This window comes from Impatiens glandulifera, unplaced genomic scaffold, assembly GCF_907164915.1.
Source record: "Impatiens glandulifera unplaced genomic scaffold, dImpGla2.1, whole genome shotgun sequence".
NCBI classification, from domain to species: domain Eukaryota; kingdom Viridiplantae; phylum Streptophyta; class Magnoliopsida; order Ericales; family Balsaminaceae; genus Impatiens; species Impatiens glandulifera.
Window position 1 is genome coordinate 124,499 of NW_025918982.1, and position 19,564 is coordinate 144,062.

At 30.8% G+C, this 19,564-nt stretch overlaps 1 protein-coding gene across 1 annotated transcript; it reads right to left on the reverse strand.

Moving 5' to 3' along the window:
* Positions 1-1,695: 1,695 nt before the first annotated feature.
* LOC124917277 (18.1 kDa class I heat shock protein-like) lies at positions 1,696-2,215 on the reverse strand. The gene has a single exon (XM_047457748.1). The coding sequence runs from the start codon at positions 2,191-2,193 to the stop codon at positions 1,717-1,719; it is 477 nt and encodes a 158-aa protein (XP_047313704.1). The 5' UTR covers positions 2,194-2,215; the 3' UTR covers positions 1,696-1,716.
* Between the last annotated feature and the right edge of the window lie 17,349 nt (positions 2,216-19,564).

The window sequence follows — 19,564 nt, forward strand, 5'->3', positions numbered from 1 at the left end:
TTGATTATGGTAAATCTCCGGAATTTAAAATTGAACCCAAGATTAATTGTTTTTAATTAATTTCAAAAATCTGTCAGCATTAGTGAATCTTTTAAAAATAATATTCAATTTAAAAAAAACCCTAACAAGAAAACCGAGGTTGAATTTCTCGAACTTCGAGATTTTCACGGAAACCTAATATGAAGGGGTTTTTCCGGGAGTTACAAGTTCAATTGTATTAATTATATTGAATATATTTTTCTATTATAATATTATTCGTATTTTATTAATTATTTGACACATTAGTTACATATCAGAAAATTATTGTAATGTTTGTATTATTGAAATTTTGTTATATCTTTATCGTGTGCATAACACGAGAATCCTAGTAGGATATATAATGATGCTTAAGTGCAAATTGCTCTAATTATAAGTGTGTGAGAATAAATTGATATTTGAAAGTGTGATTAATTTGAATATATATATACGTGAGAGTAAATTGATATTTGAGTTAGGTCATAATGACCCACCCATGAATTGAAACAATTATATATATACAATGATGTTTAATTCCAAATTGCTCCAATTTGTCAGGTTGAGAGTTATGATTAATTTAGATATATTTGTAAAAGTAATGGATACTTGAGTCGGATCGTAGGTTGACCCAACCATAAATTGAAACAGTTAAATTTAAAAAATTAAATTAAAAATGTTATATATAAGTCTTGAACTTACAATCTAATAATATAAGTACAACACTTTAACTAGTTGCGCTAAAAATACTTTATATATTAAATTTTACATAAAATTTGATGAACATGTGTGTTTGCTAACAACATAAGTTCAACATAGCTAATATGTTTTATATTTTAAATTCAATAATTTAATATGTATATAGATAATGAATTTATTAAGAAAGTTTTATAATATCAATGTGTAAGTATCTCTGTAAGTATTAAAAATTTTCACACTAGTTTATAAAATTAAATAATTATTTTGATTTATTTTATAATAAATAAAATAAAATAATTAACTCCAAAGTCAAAACCCAATTAAAACAATTAATTATTTTGATATAAAGCCTAATCAATGAAGAAAAATGGCCAAAATAAAAAATAAAATTATTTGGAATAAATGTTATACTTATTTTAATGAAATGACGCTAAGTCGTTTTTCCCACCAAAAAAAAAAATTTGATGTAATGCAGAATTTGAAAGTTTTTACACTTATTAAGTTGTGTCAAAAATTGACCGAGAGTGGAAGATCAAAAGTTTATGTTATGTTGACTAGATTGATTCATCTTGTTTTAATATTACATGTTTCTACCGTTACTACTGAGCGATCATTTTCAGTAATGAAAAAGGTGAAGACAAAACTTCGCAATAAAATGGAATATGATTTTTTTGCTGACTGTTTGACACTTTATATTGAACAAAATTTAACTAAAGATATAAATGCAGATTCTATTATACATAAATTTTATGTTATAAAATATCATAGAGCTCAATTTATTTAAACATTATAATATTTTTCTCATATATATTTATATTATTTATTACATTAAATTCAACACCCAACTTAAAATCATTGAAATCCTGAGTATGTCCTACTTCCATCATGGATACAAACACAAACTCGGACTGAAAATCCTTTTGACAACTCAAGACTCACACGAAGATAATGATGGCTTAGGAACTAATTATTATTATTATTAAGGCTGTTTCTTCGAACCTCTTCTCAGCCGGAAATGTCAATTGACTTCACCTCCGGCTTGTTCTCGGGCTCCTTTGGCACGGTCACCTTGAGGACGCCGTTCTCCATGGTCGCCTTTATCTGCTCCATCTTGGCATTCTCCGGCAACCTGAACCGGCGCTGGAACTTTCCGGTGCTCCGCTCCAGCCGATGCCACTTATCGGTCTTCTCTTCCTGTTCTTTGTTCCTCTCCCCGCTGATCTGAAGAACTCGATCTTCTTCGACCTCCACTTTGACCTCGTCCTTCTTCAGCCCGGGTAAGTCTGCCGTAAACACGTGAGCCTCCGGCGTTTCCTTCCAGTCGATTCTGGCGGCTGCGAAGGCAGAGGTCTCGCGGAGAGAGGAATTGGAAGAGAAAGGGATTAGTCCTGATTCGAAGGTGGAATCCCAGAGGTCTTGAGAGAAGGGATCGAAGAAGACGTTGCTTCGTCGACCACCAAAAATGCTCGGAATTAAGGCCATCTCTGTGCTGTGCCGATTATCTTGAAAATCGATAGAATGCTTTCTTTGTACAAATATATATATTACTTCAATACTCTGCACTTCACTTGGTCTTCGATCGGCTGCGTGCTAGTGCATTTAAAAGCCGGGAGAGACAATTCTAGTAATTTCGAGGACTATCTCACATGTCCTAGAGATCCAATCATCATAGAACACGTGTACGAGAACACGATGATCTCTATTTTATATTATATATACAAACATGTTCCTTACATTTCAAAAATTAATTAAATAATTTTAATTTTAATTTTAATGAACGTAAAATATTACTTTATTTATAATTTAAAATATATATTTTTGATTTAAAATTAATGATAAAAGCATATATTTATTAAATATTCATTTAAACTAAGTAATATTATATGATCAAACAAATAATATAAAATACAAATCACATAATTAATTACTGATAGTAAGACGAAAAAAGAAAATACAAATAAATTAAAATTATATTAAATATAAATTAAAATTATATTTCATGAGAATATAAATTTGTCAAAGTTTATAATAAATAAATAAAAAATTTATCTAATTTTGAATAAATTTATAATATTAATTAATGTAAAAATTGATTGACAAAAAAAATAATAGTAAAATAGATAAAACATGATAATGAAATAAAACTTATATGGTTCTATTCACACGTTAATAATGTCACTTGTAAACATGTATTTTTATTTAATTTAATGTTTTATCATTTTTCTAGTTAAATCTTTTTTATTAATATTTTTAAATTATAAAACATAGTTGTCAAACTTAACTTTCAAAAAATCTTTATTTCTTGGAAAAGTTTGAAGTTGGAAAATTTCAACCTAGATTTACGTATCAAAAATATTTGTAAAGTAAAATATTATTTTAAAATATTTTAAATAAAATATTATTTTAAATTTTTTTAAATAATTCCTCATCATTTTAAAATTAGTTATAAAAACAATTAATTTAAGTTCAATTTTAAATTATTCCTCAGATTTATAATAATCAAATTAAAATTTGACCTTTTGAAAATGTGTTAAATAAATTAATTATTTGAAATAGAGTTACCGGTTGATTTTTTTTTTTAAACTAAAAAAAGCATATGTGTACAAATATATTTTTAGTTATAGTTGGAAAATGGCTTTCGCGCTTCCTCCTTCGTACCTATTTTAAAAACGGTCTCTACTTATAAATTTGGCTTTTAAAAATCGGTTGTATAACGTTTTATTTTAACCGATTATTCATCCAGTCCTAGACATGCATATATTTTGCGTATTTATAGAATTGTAACAATAATTACTTATTGATGATGATGGCTAGGAAAGAAAATACTTGAAGAACATCAACTTAAAAGACATTAAGGTTTAAAAATAAATCTTAAACAAGTCTTTGTAAAAATATTTTTTATAGAAATATCCCAAAAATATTTTGAAATTATTTAATAATTTTTTCGGGTTTTTTAGAAAATTGAGCTTCTAAATTACAAAAATAATTTAAGAATTTGAAAATTAGAACCAAATAGGTCTTAGGAGTGGTGACCTAGGTCCTGAGTTCGTTTTCCTCACTTGGGGCTAAAAATCCCTCGGTCCTGGTCGAGAACCCTCTGTCTAAGTTTAAGATCCTCCGTCAAGGTGCAAAATCCCTCGGTCGGGGTGTTAAGGCCTCTCGGTCCTTAGCTAGAAATCTCGGTCGGGTGCTAGAATTCTCGGTCGGAAGTCTCGGTCCTAGGTTGGAGCCATTGATCCTAGGTTTGGGAGTGTTTGGTCGTATGTGAGGCTCCTTGGTCCTAGATTTGATTTTTCAGTCGGATCTCTTGGTCTTAGATAAAGAACATCAGTCGGACCTCTCAGTCACAACTGAAAAGCCTCGGTCGAACCTCTTAGTCACGACTGAAAAGCCTTGGTCAGACCTCTCAGTCGCGACTGAAAAGCCTCAGTCAGACCTCTCGATCCTCAGTTCTGGTCGGACCTATTGTTCATTAAAAACATCAAAATTGTGGGTTTTGCAATTTTGATGGATGCTTGGATTATTTGATCCATGGGCTTGAGTAGATTCTCAAAGCTCTCAAGACCATTAGAAACATCATCCCAAATTTATTTTGGAGATAAAATGAGTACAACATTTATCTGAAATAACTCTATTTATTTATTTGCCATTATCCTTAATTAATTAGGCTTTAATTATCATAACAATTAATCTAATTAATTATTTTATTAAAATTTGGTCTTGGGGTTAATTATTTTGATTTCATTTATTCATAAATAATTAAAATAATTATTTTAAAATTTATAAATTGGGTATGTAGATTTTTAGTGCTTATAAAGTGTCCCACTCAAATCAATTTTGAATACAACAAACATATTTGAAAACGCTGATTCGGTATGACATCTAACAATAAGTTTTTCCTACCCAATTTATGTCATTTTAAAGATGGTGGAAAGTTAGAACATGTAGTGAGCTAATGTTGGAGTGACATGGTGTTGCTGTGTATAATATGCGTCAAGGTTCTTCTAAGTGTTGCTTAGGGATCTTTCCTTGGGTGATTATCATATCAAGGATAATTTATGTATTCTGTTTTACAGATCTCAACAAAATATCCGTAAAATCCATAGGATAATAATAATAGATAGATAATCATAGTTATTAAAAAATTAATTTATGAACATCAACATATTATTCAAGATAGTCATGTACAAATGATTAATGGTTAATGTCGTTTCATGAGACATAATAGAGACATGAAAGTTTTAGTAACTTTCATGTAGGTTACTAACAAGTAATATTTTCAGGTGATCATATATGTATGGTCGCAAGACTATCAATAAATAAGTCTTGATGAAAGTTGACAAGCTTGCTTATAGGGCTTACAAACAAGTAATACATTGGGAGATCATATACAAATAATTAGGGTACTATCAACAACAAAAATTATCACGGAAGTTGAAAAACATGCCACGAAGGTTACCAACATGTGGGGTTGAAGGAGATCATATACATATGATCACGATACTATCAACATATATGTTTTTGTGTTTTTGTGAATTAGAAGGAGAATACTTATTGAAAAATAGGATTTTTTATTTGAGTACATGTCGAGATATTGGGTTTTTCTTTGAGTACCTATCAAGCGATAGAGTTTTGAATACTTATTCGAGTGATAGGGTTTGGGATACTATAAGCACTATAAATATACATCTCAATTTATAATATTAAAATAATTATTTTGATTTATTTTTAAATAAATAGAATCAAAATAAGTAACACGATGGAAAAAAACCAATTAAAATAATTAATTAAGCTAATTATTGTGATAAATAAACCATAAATAATTATGGGAAAATGCCAAATTAATAAAAATAAAATTATTTGGGATAAATGTTGTACTCATTTATCTAAAAATAATTTTAGAAAGAATAAGGGATTAAATAAATAATTTAGAAGGAATTGTATCCATTTCATTTAAAATAATTATTTATTTAATCCTATATAATACGAAAATATTTGTACATATTTATTTTAATATTTTATGTATTTAAAAAGATCATAATTAAAGCCAAAAGGGTGAAAGAAATATTAATTTCAAACAAACCCTTAAGATTTTCGGGTGTAGCTAAAAACATAAGAATATGTTGTAATAGGAACCGTGTCCAATGGATAGACGCTGGAATTGCATTCTACGCATTAGAGCGCTACACGTAGCCAGTTGTAACCAAGCAGAAGCACGCGCATCGTAGGAGAGAAGCTAATGCGGACGTTAGCTCCGTCCACCCGAACATTGACGAAACTCCAAGCGCTAATGGAACGTCTAAACGCACCTTAAACAACGTCGTTTTGGACCGCCATCTTTTTCTTCATCGCAAAGCCGAGTAGATAAGGATGAAGAGATGTGGTTTATTTCTCTTATTTCGGCGACTTAAGCTATGAATAGACTTTTGGCCGATTTTAGCCACTAGAAGCCTCCACCGACTTAGGACAGCTATAAATTGAACCATTGGTCGTCCCCAAGGACGAGAATCCAATCTCCACTCTCAAATCACGATTTAAAAAAAATCAGCCATTGAAGTTGAAAGCTTCTAGTTTTTTCGAAAATCTGTTTGAAGTCTTTCAAATTACATGTATGCTTGTTGTTTATTGGACGGAATCGATCCCAGGATCATTTAGAAACTATCTGGATATGATAGAATCAATCAATCAATCTAAATAACAAAAACCTAAATTTGAATTTTCAAAATAAAAAACGGGTTTTCTATTTTTAGGTTAATTTTGTTGAATCACACCCCAAAAAGCTTCCTAACATGATTGTAATAATGTTGGACAACTATTTGGATCATGTTTGATTAAAATCAATTATTTGAAAATAAATTGAATTTTTTTAGTTCTTGATTTGGTCAAAACGAACAGTTAGTGTTCTTTTATTGGTATTAATCAAGTATATGTAGTACAACGAAGATATTGGATAGCTCTTTACACTTTAAAATAACTTTAAAATAAAAAACCCGATTTTTGATCACAAACTATTTTGAACAAATTGATAATCATCCAATTCAATCTATATTAAGATCCAAGCTCTTCGATAAAAGAATTAGAGCTAAAATTGAATTTAAAAACCCGCATTTTAGTGTTCTTGAGGACCGAGGCCTGTGAGCCTAGGGTCGAGAGGTACGACTAAGGATCCTAAGTCCGGACCAAGCTTAGGATCGAGAATTTGAACCTTCGACCGAGACCTAGGACCGATGTTCTTGAGCTAGAACCGAAAGATCCGACCGAGGATTCTTACCTTAGCCCGAGAGATGTGACCTTGGGACCCATAATCCTAAACCCTAGGATCTAGAGGTCTGATCTTGGGATTGAAAATCCTAAACCCTAGGACTGAGTGGTCCGAACTTGGGACGAGAATCCCAAACCTAGGACCAAGGGACTTAACTTAGAACTAACATAGGACCAAGGGGTTTATACACCTCGACTGAGAAACATAGCCCCAAACTAACCCATGACAAATAGTTTTTAAGCCTAAACCAGTAAGATTAGACAATGAACGAGAGTACTTAAGACCTCGATTGAGGGACATCGGTATTTAGACTAAAGATCATGAGCCTCAATCGAGAGGCTCCTTGACCCGGACCGAGGTCTTTTGACCTCGATCGATAAAAATGAACCCCATGCTTATAAATCAGGTCCTAAGGCATGTTTGGTTCTCCTTTTAAATATCCAAAATTAATTTTGTAATTTTGGGACTCCAAATCATTTTCTAAAAATCTAAAAAAAATTAGAAAATGCATTTTAAATATTTTTGGGATATTTCCACAAAAATATTTCAACAAAGAATCGTTTGGTGTTTATTTTTAAACCCTATTGCCTTTAAAAATGACCGATATTCTTCAAGTATTTCCTCCATAGTTATCAACTGCAACATGTACCAACATTTTAAAAATGGTTCTTTCAATATTTTAAATAACGCTAAAAGTTAGAAGCATGACTAGGACTGAAAAATAATTGGTTAAAACTCAAACATTATACAACCGATTTTCAAAAGTCAACTTTATAAGTAGAAACCGTTTTTAAAATAGGTATGGAGGATGAAGCGCAAAAACCCTTTCCCGAGTATCACCAAGCTACGAACTAAAAGAAAAGTCTGGTCACTACGTTTGTATATGTATGTCAACTTTTATTATTTTTTTCAAAAATCAATTGATGACTCTGTTTCAAAATAAATAATCTTGTAAATTAATTATGCTTAATTAATTAAAGTAAATGATTTCTAAAAAAATCAAATTGTGCTTTGATTATCATAAATCCTCAGAATATTTAAAATTGAACCCTGAAATTAATTATTTTTAATTAATTTAAAAAAGATGTAGGAATCAATGATATTTTTTTAAAAATAATGTTTTATTTTAAAATAAAATTCCTGACAGGCAAACCGAGGTTGAATTCTTGAACCTCGGGCATTTTACGGGAACCTTTGCAAAGGGATTTTATTGGGATTATAACTTTCTAGCGACTCTCATGGAGATTAAATGTTTATCTCGACAACATAAACTTGCCTTTTGAAACATTTGTATCACGTTTTCCATTTAATAGGCCTGTCTTAATATGTATAACACCTTAAAAGATGCATATGGTGTATCCTATTTAAAGCATTTATGTGTAAATGGTACATCACCCTCTTCATACTTGCAAGGTAGTACTCGACTATGATTGATACTTCTACACTTATGTGCAAAGATTGTTAATGTAGGATTACAACTTGTTACAAACTAAGTGATGTTGCGAGAGGAAAACCTAGAATGCACGGGATCAACCCTACTCTTTGGCGATGAGTCGTTCGATAGGACGCATGCATTGTGGAGGACGGGAGAAATTTCCAATTGAGTAGATATTCCCTCAATTATGGCAGTGGTTTACCCCCTCCACTATTGATGAATGAAACTCTCTTATGATTTCCCTTAGAACAAAAAAAACCTAGTTACTATCACCAAGCTAGTTGTTTGTTGTGCCCGAACAACTAAAAGACATCGTCAATACATCTCCTTATGTGACTATTATATATGTATTATGAAAAGAGAAAAGGCACTAAAGAACATCATGAATAGAAAGATTCTATGAAAGTTGTTGAACGAGCAGTTATTCCCATAGGCGTCAAGCTTCAAGCCATGTTTAAGTACATAGGAAAAGCGATTTGTATGTCTTTTTCAAAATGTATGCCTCCACAATGACGCCATTGCAACTTGGAGAACCAACTTTTCTTAACCTATTCCCCTGGTACCTCGATGACGTTGCTCTTCTCTTGTATCACCAACAAAAGATACTCTATCTACAAAGCATAAAGGAATTGGTTACACCATTCATAGAAAGCTTATCAATGCATCTCAACCCCGAATGACTAGAAAAAGGTTGAAGAAAATTGAACAGGGAGAAAATAAGAAATTCTCCGTGTTTATCGAACAATGGAAATTTGTTGCCGAGGAAATCGATTCCATACGAAGTAAATTGTGACAAATCTATATGATTTTGGTAAACATTAACGAACAATATTATGATGGATTTGCATTCAAAACCTTTCAAACAATTAATAAATTACTACAAACTGGCATTAACCTCAATGATGTTATCAATAAGGAAGGAAATGAGGGAACATCAATCAAAGTTGCCCCACATTCAAATTGTTTCCCGAGAAAGGAAAAAACTGAAGTACACTAGGTAACCACTACCTGGAAGGAGCAATTGCTTCAAAAGGCGAGGTAATGTAAGCCTCCACAACCCAAGGTTGGTACAACCAATCCTACCAAGGGAACACCTCCAAAAGTACCTAAACCTCCTAGAGTCTTTGATGACCAAGGAATTCCTTTGAGCCCGGTGATGAAGAATCTTTAGGAAAAGAATCTTATCAAACCTCTCTCCTTAAGAACAAACACACCATTATTGGGAAAATATGAGTATGTCTGGTGAGACTACCACCAAGCCAAGGGCCGCACTATTGACAATTGTAGTGCCCACAAATACTTATTCTAGGACTTGATCGCTAAGAACAAGATCGACAAGCCAAAAATCACAAAGATTCTTCTACCGTTCATAAAGTTAATATTCTCACCACTAATGAAGCATCCTTAGACCCTAATGTGTTATTGGACCTGATCCATAACACTGAACCAAAGTTCAACATGATCGATTCCTAGCCCAAAGAGAAGTTCAAAACCCGCTCCGATGAGACTTCTGAATGGTGGACGAAAAAATGGACTCCCCATATCTACGCCCTAATAGACATTGCAGCAACATGTAGTTTTTCAGATCTTAAAATCTTTTCAGATTGTCCTCATAATTCTAAATTTTCTGTTTGCATGATTAGGAAATGAATGGACTATTGACGCGATGCCCTAGAAAACTTGGCTCGTATTTCCAAGACAATTTCTCTAGCTTAAGAATCTAGCTCTCTCTATAATCAAGTAACTAAATCTCTTTCATCCATCGATAATGTGATCAATGAAAGTATAACCCTTTCTCCTCTCATGTCTAGAGAGATGTTCAATATTGTACATTGTAGGAAATCTAAGAATAATGTTCTTATTGGGTCAACTTTTCTTACATGTAATAAATCCCTCTATGAGTAAAAATGATCTTTCATTTATTCAGACTTAAATTTCAAAACCAAACACTTCTTAGAAACCGAGGATGTGATTGTCTCTACAGTGAAAAAGTCAATCGAAATCAATCTAAATACGACCAACGATCATCGAATCGTACTGATCGGACATAGTTTAAACCCTCAAGAATGTTTGGAAATTTTTGAGCTACTAAAAGCCAACAAAGACGTCTTTTTATAAGATTTGAGAGAAGAGTAAATTATGAAATGTTAATTATTGAATCCAGCCGTAGAGCACATGTCTTTTAGCCTTCGTGACTTCGATTTCCACATAAGACGGCGAGTGAGTTAGTTATTCGAATTCTTCAGCAAACAATTCATATAAAATTACAAAAATTAATGTGAAGAATTTTGTTTACAAAATAAATAAATTACTTAAATGATTTAAACTTATATTTTTTTTACTTAAGTTAAATATGAGATATTATTTTATTTACCTAAGTTGTTTTAACTGGTTGAACGATTCCCATAGACGACAAGTAGGGGAAGCTATCAAGTTATTGGCATCAAGATAAATATGAGATAATGTGAAGATTTTTGTCTACAAAATATATCAATCATTGAAATTATATCAACATATATATTCTTTAACTTAGACAAAATATAAGATATGGTTTTATTAACATAAGTTGTCTTAGCTCAACTCGTTGTGCACATGGCTTTTAACAACGTGGTCTGCAAATTTTTGTCTATAAAATACATCAACCATTAAAATTATAAAATATTTATTATTTACTTAAACTAAATATGAAATATGACTTTATCAACCAAAGTTGTCTTAGCTCAGTTAGTAGAGCCATGGATTTTAACCATGTTGTGGTAGATTCGATTCCCACAAACGATGAGTGAGGTAGTTATTTGAGTTCTTAATTTGATACTTTCTACAAAATTACAATAACTTCGAAAGAATAAAAAATTAATGTGGTTATTTTTGTCTGTAAGATGAGAAGTCGATTGGAGTGGATAAATGTGGAATGATATAGTTGGTTAGTTAAAGTAAGGATAAGAATTTCGGTTTATATATTGTAAAATATGTAAGAAAGAGTGAGTTGTTTGAATGAAGTGAAAGTGTAAGTTCATAATATGATAGGTTGATTGGGGTAGATAAATGTAGAATGAGATAGTTGGTTAACCAAAGTGAGGATATGTATGTCGGGTTGTATATTGTAAAATACATGAGGAGAAATGGGTTGTTTGACCGAAGTGAAAGTAAGGCCTCGAGATAAGAGGTCGATTGTGAATTGGTGAGTTAAAGTGAGGTAAATGAGATTGGTAATATTGGAGATGGTTGATTTGATCAAAATTAGCGTTAAAATTTTATAATAATGAGATGATTGAATGAAAATAATGCTCAAAATGAGGTTGTTATGAGATTAGTAATATAAGAGGCATTAGTTAGAGTAAAAGTAAGGTCATTAGATGAGAGGTCGATTGTGGATTGGTGAGCCAAAGTGAGGATAAAATAGATTAATAATATTGTAGATGGTTGATTTGATCAAACTAAGGTTATGAGATTAGTAAAATATAAAAGGTCTATTAGGAAAGAAATTATATTAATGGTTAAAATATGTGAGGAGATGTGTTATTTGACGAAGATGAAATTTGGTCACGAGATGAGAAGTTGTTTGGAATTGGTGGATAAATATGAGTCAAAATTATAAGTGGAGAGGTCGATTGAGATTTTATATTTAAGTTCGATTGTTCTTTAACATTGCGTGATTACTCAATTTCTTGATTTGAATTTGATCTTGAGAGATTGTTTTTTAACTTCTATTGATTTAATTCGATCAATTCACTTTAAATCTAAAAAGACCAAATTTGATTTTAAAATAAAAAATACCAATTGACAAAACGAAGCTGATTCTGCCAAAACTCGACTCCAATTCTCCCGAGTCTAGTTTGTGCGTCATGCATTCAACTCGTGTGTCTCGTCCTATATTTACCAATTGATAAACCACCTTGACTCTGACCCATAGCTCATCCAAGCCGACCATATCGATCTTGAACCGTTCTTGGAGAACTGGTGGTTCACTCGCTCTCGGCCTATTTGTTTTGATAACTGTAATTTAAATTTTTCTGATATTTTAAAGGATTAAAACTACTCTTAAAAAATATGAAAAAATATATAATAACTGTAAAATAATTTTAGAAAATTTAATTTTTTAGGTTCCTTTTTCAACAATTATAGACATCAAACATGTATTGATATTTATTATAATATTTTAAATCCAAATTTTAAATCTAAATAAATGTCTCAAAACTCAAAAAATAATTGAATAAATAAAACTTAAAAATTCAATTTCATAAATAGTCAAAATTTTATGAAGTAATATCGTTTTTTTAACAGACACAGAGGACATAACACAAAAGTTCTTTCTCGTGTGTTCACGTAAAATATCACGTTTGTACACTTAAAATGTTTTATTGATTTTTAAAATCGAATTGAGACTCTAAAATTCAAAAGGCCAATCATTTAAATTTAAATAAATAATTTTATTTTAAATTTTCTATTCAAAATTATCATTTCGGTTCTTCATCTCTTTTATAAGATTTGAGAGAAGAGAGATCACATGTATTCAAATTATTTTGACTTCGATTCCCATATAATACAGTGAGTGAGTTAGTTATTCGAATTCTTTAGTTGACCATTCTTTTAAAATTACAAAAATTAATGTGAAGAGTTTTGTTTAAAAAATAAATCAACCATTAAAATTAAATAAACTTAAATTTTTTAATTAAGATAAATATTAGATATTATTTTATTTACGTAAGTTGTCATAACTGGTGGAACGATTCTCATAGACGACAAGTAAGGGTCAGTATCAAGTTATTGACATCAAGATAAATATGAGATAAATAAGTGGCGTGAAGCATACTACGAAAGAGATTGACCCTTCCCCATGTCACCGATGTTGGTACCTTTTCCGCTCTTATCGGAGTAGCTACTCTTGGAGCGTTTGTAACTAGTGGTCGGTTTTCCATTGCGTTAGCATTTTTCTAGTGCGCCAAACCGAACGATAGCGGCGCTAAGCCTATCACGAGCAACGTCGCTGCTTTCTCGGCAGAGAGGCTCAAAGTATAGGGTAAAAGATTAAGCAGAGTTATAATTAAGCCTCTTCATTCATAAAGGTGGAAGATAAGAATACAAAAAAAGAATCGACCCTTCAAGTATTCTAAATTTTATGGGGAAATTGATAAGATGAAAGAAGATTTCTTACAAAATATATCAAAACCATTGAAATTATATATATATATATATATATATATATTAACTTAGACTAAATATAAGATATAATTTTATTAACATAAGTCGGCTTAGTTCAACTCGTTAAGTACATGACTTTTAACAATGTGGCTGTGGACCATTTACTTGAGTTATTCACCTAATAATTATTACAATATTAAAATACCAAAAAGTCTCATGCTTAAGTTTAGGGGTGGGCAAAAAATCCGATCCGTTAATCCGGTCTATCCGATCCGAAAAAATTCATATCCGATGGATCGGATTCGGATATCGACGAATCTGATATTTTTATCGAATATCCGGATTGAATAAGGATCGGGCAAAAAAAAATCGGATACCCGAAACCGATCCGATGATTTTTAAAATGTATTAAATAAACAAACCCAAACAAAAATATTATTAAATAAATACAAATCCAACTATAAATCTTTCTCTTCCTATCTTTTTCTATCCGTTTCTCTTTACAAACCTAAATAAAAATATTATTAAACAATTACAAACCAAACAAAAATCTATCTCTTCCTTTCTTCTCTTTACAAACCCAAACAAAATATAAAATCTCTCTCTTCCTTATGTTTTCTCCCATTTTCCTTTACAAACCCACAAACCCAAACAAAAATATGTCTCTTCCATTTGTTTTTCTTCCCGTTTCTCTTTAGATCTGTTTGTGAATCTGTTCTCAAATCGTCATTATTCATAAGTGAGATCCTTAATAGAACAATTTCAATTTTCTAGCATATGAAAAAAAATAGAAATATGAAAAAAATCGGACCAACGGGTATCCGGCTGACCGATCCAATCCGATCCGGTATTTTCGGATCGGATAGTGGTCGGATACCGGATCGGATAAGATCGCAATTTTTGAAAAAAATAGAGACGAATATCCGATCCGAAATACTGGATCGGATTTGATCCGTAGGTTTATCCACCCCTACTTACGTTACTTTTACTAATGTTTTTTTATCTTGGAATACGAAGACCCTAGTCGTGCTTTTCTTCAATAAAAAATTAATGTACAGATTGTTGTCTACAAAATAAATATACCATTAAATTTATAAAATATTTATTATTTACTTAAGCTAAATATGAACGGTGAGTTTATCAATAAAAGTTGTCTTAGTTGAGCTGGTAGAGCGCATGGCTTTTAACCATGTGGTTGTGGGTTTGATTCCCACAGATGGCGAGTGGGGTAGTTCTTCGTTATTGATTTGATTATTTTTACAAAATTACAATAACTAAAGAAGAATAAAAAATTAATGTCGGTATTTTTGTCTACGTCAATTGGATATATATTGTAAAATATGTGTAGAAAAGTGAATTATTTCAATGAAGTGAGAGTGTAAGTTCACAATATGAGAGGTATATTAGGTTTGATAAATGTGGAATCAGATGGTTGATTAACCAAAGTGAAAATATAAAAGTTTGGGTTATATTGTAGAATACGTGAGGAGAAATGGGGTGTTTGACCAAAGTGAAAGTAAGGCCACAAGATAAGAGGTTGATTGTGAATTAATGGCTAAAAGTGAGGGTAAAAGAGATTGGTAATATTGGAGATGGTTGAATGCAAACAATGCTCGAAATGAGTTTGTTATGAGATTAGTAATATGAGAAGCATTAATCGGACTAAAAGTAAGGTCTTGAGATAAGAGGTCAATTGTATATTGGTGAGCCAAAGTGAGGATAAAAGAGATTAATAATATTGTAGATGATTGATTTGATCTAAGTGAGGTTATAATATTATTAATATAAGAGGTCCATTGGGAAATAAATGATATCAGTGGTAAAATATGTGAGAATATGAGTTATTTGACCAATGTGAAAGTACGGTCACGAAATGAGAAATTGATTGGGATTGGTGGATTAATATGAGTCGAATTGATACTAAGATCATGAGAGCTGAGGTCGATTGAGATTTTATATTTTAGTTCACATGTTTTTTAACATTGCATGATTACTCAATTTCTTAATTTGAATTTGATCCTGAAATTGTTTGTAAATATTCCATCGATTTAATTTGATCAATTCACTTTAAAACAAAAAAGAACAAAGTTGATTTAAAAAAATAAAAATAAAATAGATGTTTTGAAAGCTCTCCTAACACATTCTACATGTTGTTAGGAACATTTTGTGATCTATCTCGATGCATTTAAGGCATTTTTGCCTAAATTCAACATTAAAAACAAGGTTATGGATTTGAGTTTTAACATTGCTAAAACATATAATTAGTTCAGTTTAAATGATCAATTTTGATTTTAATAAAGCTTTTGATAAAATTCTATTTTTAATTAAAACCTTAAAACTCAAAAAGTTATTTTTTGGTTTGAAATGTTCCATTTTTAATGATGCCATGATGAGGTCTTTGCCGATTGAACGATGACCTTAGAGTATGATGAAACTTTTCTAAATGGGGAGACAACGCTTCCCATATCTTTGGATCCGTGATCAATGATAAAACCTACATTTTTTATTTTGTTGGAGTTTAAAACAAAGTTGACTCGGCCAAAACCTGACTTCATTGCTCCTGAGTCTAGTTTACGCCTCACTCATTCAACTCGTGTGTCTCATCCCGTATTGACCAATTGCCAAACCACCTTTACTCTGATCCAGAGCGCATCCAATTAGCCATATCGATCTTTAACCATTCATGGTGAACTTGTGGTTCACCCCGCTCCTCGACCTATTTATTTTTATTATTTTGGTTTATATATTTTTTGATATTTTAAAGGATTCAAACTACTTTTAAAAAAATATAAAATACCTCTAAAATAATTTTTGAATATTTAAATTTGTTTTTATTAAAGAATCTTTTGAATTTTTTTAATCTAATCCCTTTAACCGACATTTTGGAGGTGCTTTTTTTTTTAACAATTCTAGACATAAAACATGTCGATATTTATTTTAATATTTTAAAATAAAATTTTTAAATCTAAATAAATGTATAGAAACTCAAAAAATATTTTAATAAATAAAACTTAAAAATCCAATTTCCTAAATAGTCAAAATTTTGTCAAGTAAATATTGTTATTTAGCTAACACCAATGACATAACACATAAGGTCTTTCTAGTGTGTTCACGTTTGTACACTTCAAATATTTTATTAATTTTTAAATCGAATGGAGACTCTAAAATTCAAAAGGCGAACCATTTAAAATTGTTTTTAAATAAATAATATTAAATTAAAATTTCTTTATTTAAAATTACAATTTCGGTTCCTCTCTCTTTTATAAGATTTAAAAGAAAAGTAAATTATGAAATGTTAATTATTGAATCCATCACGTAGAGTACATGTCTTCTAACTATTGTGACTTCGATTCCCAAATAATATGGCGAGTGAGTTATATATTCGAATTCTTCAGTTGACAATTCTTATAAAAATTACAAAAATTAATGTGAAGAGTTTTGTTTACAAAATAAACCAACCATTAAAATTATATAAACTTATATTTTTTTACGTAAGATAAATATGAGATATTATTTTATTTACGTAAGTTGTTTTAACCGGTAGAACGATTCTCATAGACGACAAGTAGGGGTAGTTATCAAGTTATTGACATCAAGATAAATATGAGATAATATGAAGATTTTTGTCTACAAAATATATCAACCATCGAAATTAGATAAATAAATATATTATTAACTTAGACTAAATATAAAATATTGTTTTATTAACATAAGCTGTCTTAGTTCAACTTGTTGAGCACATGCCTTTTAATAATGTGGTTGTGGACTAGTTATTTGAGTTCTTCACTTAACAATTATTACAAAAATAAAATAATTCGTAAAGAATAATTAATGTGCAGATTTTTGTCTACAAAATATATCAACCATTAATTTATAATTTTTTATATCCATAAGCTAAGTATGAAATATGACTTTATCAACAATAATCGTCTTAGCTCAGATGATAAAGCGCATGCCTTTTAACTATGTGTTCGTGCCTTCGTTTGCCACAAACTGCGAGAGGGTAACTATTCGAGTTCTTGACTTAAAATTTTTTACATAATTACAATAACTAACAAAGAATAAAAATTAATGTGAATATTTTATTGAGGAGATGAGGAGGTGAGTAGGGGGTTCATCGGTTCGGTTTTCGGGTTATTCGAGTTTTTGGTTCAGGTTCTTCGAATTATTATTTTTTTAAGCAAATTTGAAAACCAAACCGATTTGAATAAATTCGAATACGGTTTATTCGAATTCGGTGAATTTGAATTCGGTTCGAATTCGGTCGAATATTCGGTTTAGACCAAATATACATCACCTACCCATAAGATAATTTTTTTAAAAGATTTAACAAAATAAATAAGTTGTTAAAGAGATCTTATCTACTTAAATTATAAAAAATATAAATAACGCAAACTTATCTTAGTGACTAACGCTAATATATATTCCACAATTGAACGACAAAAGTAAAATAGTGTCGATGACGACAATATATGGCGGTTGAGAGGTATGAACAACTATAGAAAGGGGAAAATGAATGAGGGATTATGAATTTAATGTAGGGATCTAGGAGGCCCATGATAATTTATTATATTATATGTAATAAGTTATATAATATATAATAAAAATAAATAATAAAAATGAAATCGGTTTTTGGTTTGGTTTTCGAGTTGAAACCTAAACTTGAAAATCAAACCGAAAACCGTATTTGAATTCGAATCGGTTTAAAATTCAATTCTAAAACCGAAAATATAATTTGAATTCGGTCGGATATTTGGTTCATACCAAATATTGAACACCCTTAGATATGAGAGGTTAATTGGGGTGGATAAATGTGGAATGAGAAAGAAAGTTTATATATTATAAAATGTGTGAGCAAACGTGAGTTGTTTGACTGAAGTGAAAGTGTATAAATGATCTTTCATTTTACTTTGACTTAAATTTCGAAACTAAACACTTCTTAAAAACTGAGGATGAGATTGTCTCTACTGCAGAAAAACAATTTAAATCAATTTAAACACGGATGACGATCCTCAGATCGTACTGATCGGCCAAAGTTCAAGAATGTCTAGAAATTATTGAGCTACTGAAAGTCAACAAAGACTTTTTCGCCTGGTCATACAAGGACATGCCAAGAATTCATCCAAAGATAAGACAACATCACATTCCTCTATATCCTAACGATAAGCTAGTAAACAAAAGCTTAGACGGATGAAAGAGAAAGTTATTAATAAAATCCGAGAAGAAGTCCGAAAGCAACTTATAACTGGATTTGTTGAGGTAGTGGAATATCAATGTAGTCCTCGTTCTAAAGAAACACAGAAAACTACGTTTGTGTGTAAATTATTGGGATCTTAATAAGATCAGTCATTAAGATCACGTCACGTTACCACACATCGACATACTTATCGACCATGCTGTCATACATGAACTTTTATCATTCATGGATGGAGTTTCAAGATACAACCAAATCTTGATGTCCCCACACGACAAGGAAAATACCACGTTCATAATAAAAGTATGAACTATCTGTTATATGGTCATGCCTTTCAGTGTTAAGAACATAGGAGCCACCTATCAAAGGGAAACCACCATTATCTTTCATGACATGATCCACAAGGAATGGGAAGTATATTTCGATGACATGATTGTCAAATCAAAGGATCGAGAAGGACATGTCCTAAGCCATGAAAAAATCATGTAACGAATCAGGAAATACCAGCTATGATCCAATCTAAAGAAATGCATCTTCAGAGTCACAACTAGTAAAATACTAGGCTTCTTAATCACACAGAGAGGCATCAAAACCGATCCCTCTAAGATTGAAGCAATCACGGCTATGCCGGTCCCTTGAAACGAAAGAGAGATCCAAAGATTTTTGGGTAAAACTTAATACATTAGTCGATTCATCAGTAAACTTACTATGACATGCGATCTGCTGTTTAAGTTGCTGAAGAAATATCAAAAACTTTTGTGGGATGATTACTATCAATAAGTGTTTGATAGAATCAAATATTATTTAAAATCTCCTCCCA

Excerpts from the sequence above, each read along its gene's own strand:
- LOC124917277 (XM_047457748.1), bottom strand. The coding sequence starts at position 2,193 with ATGGCCTTAATTCCGAGCATTTTTGGTGGTCGACGAAGCAACGTCTTC.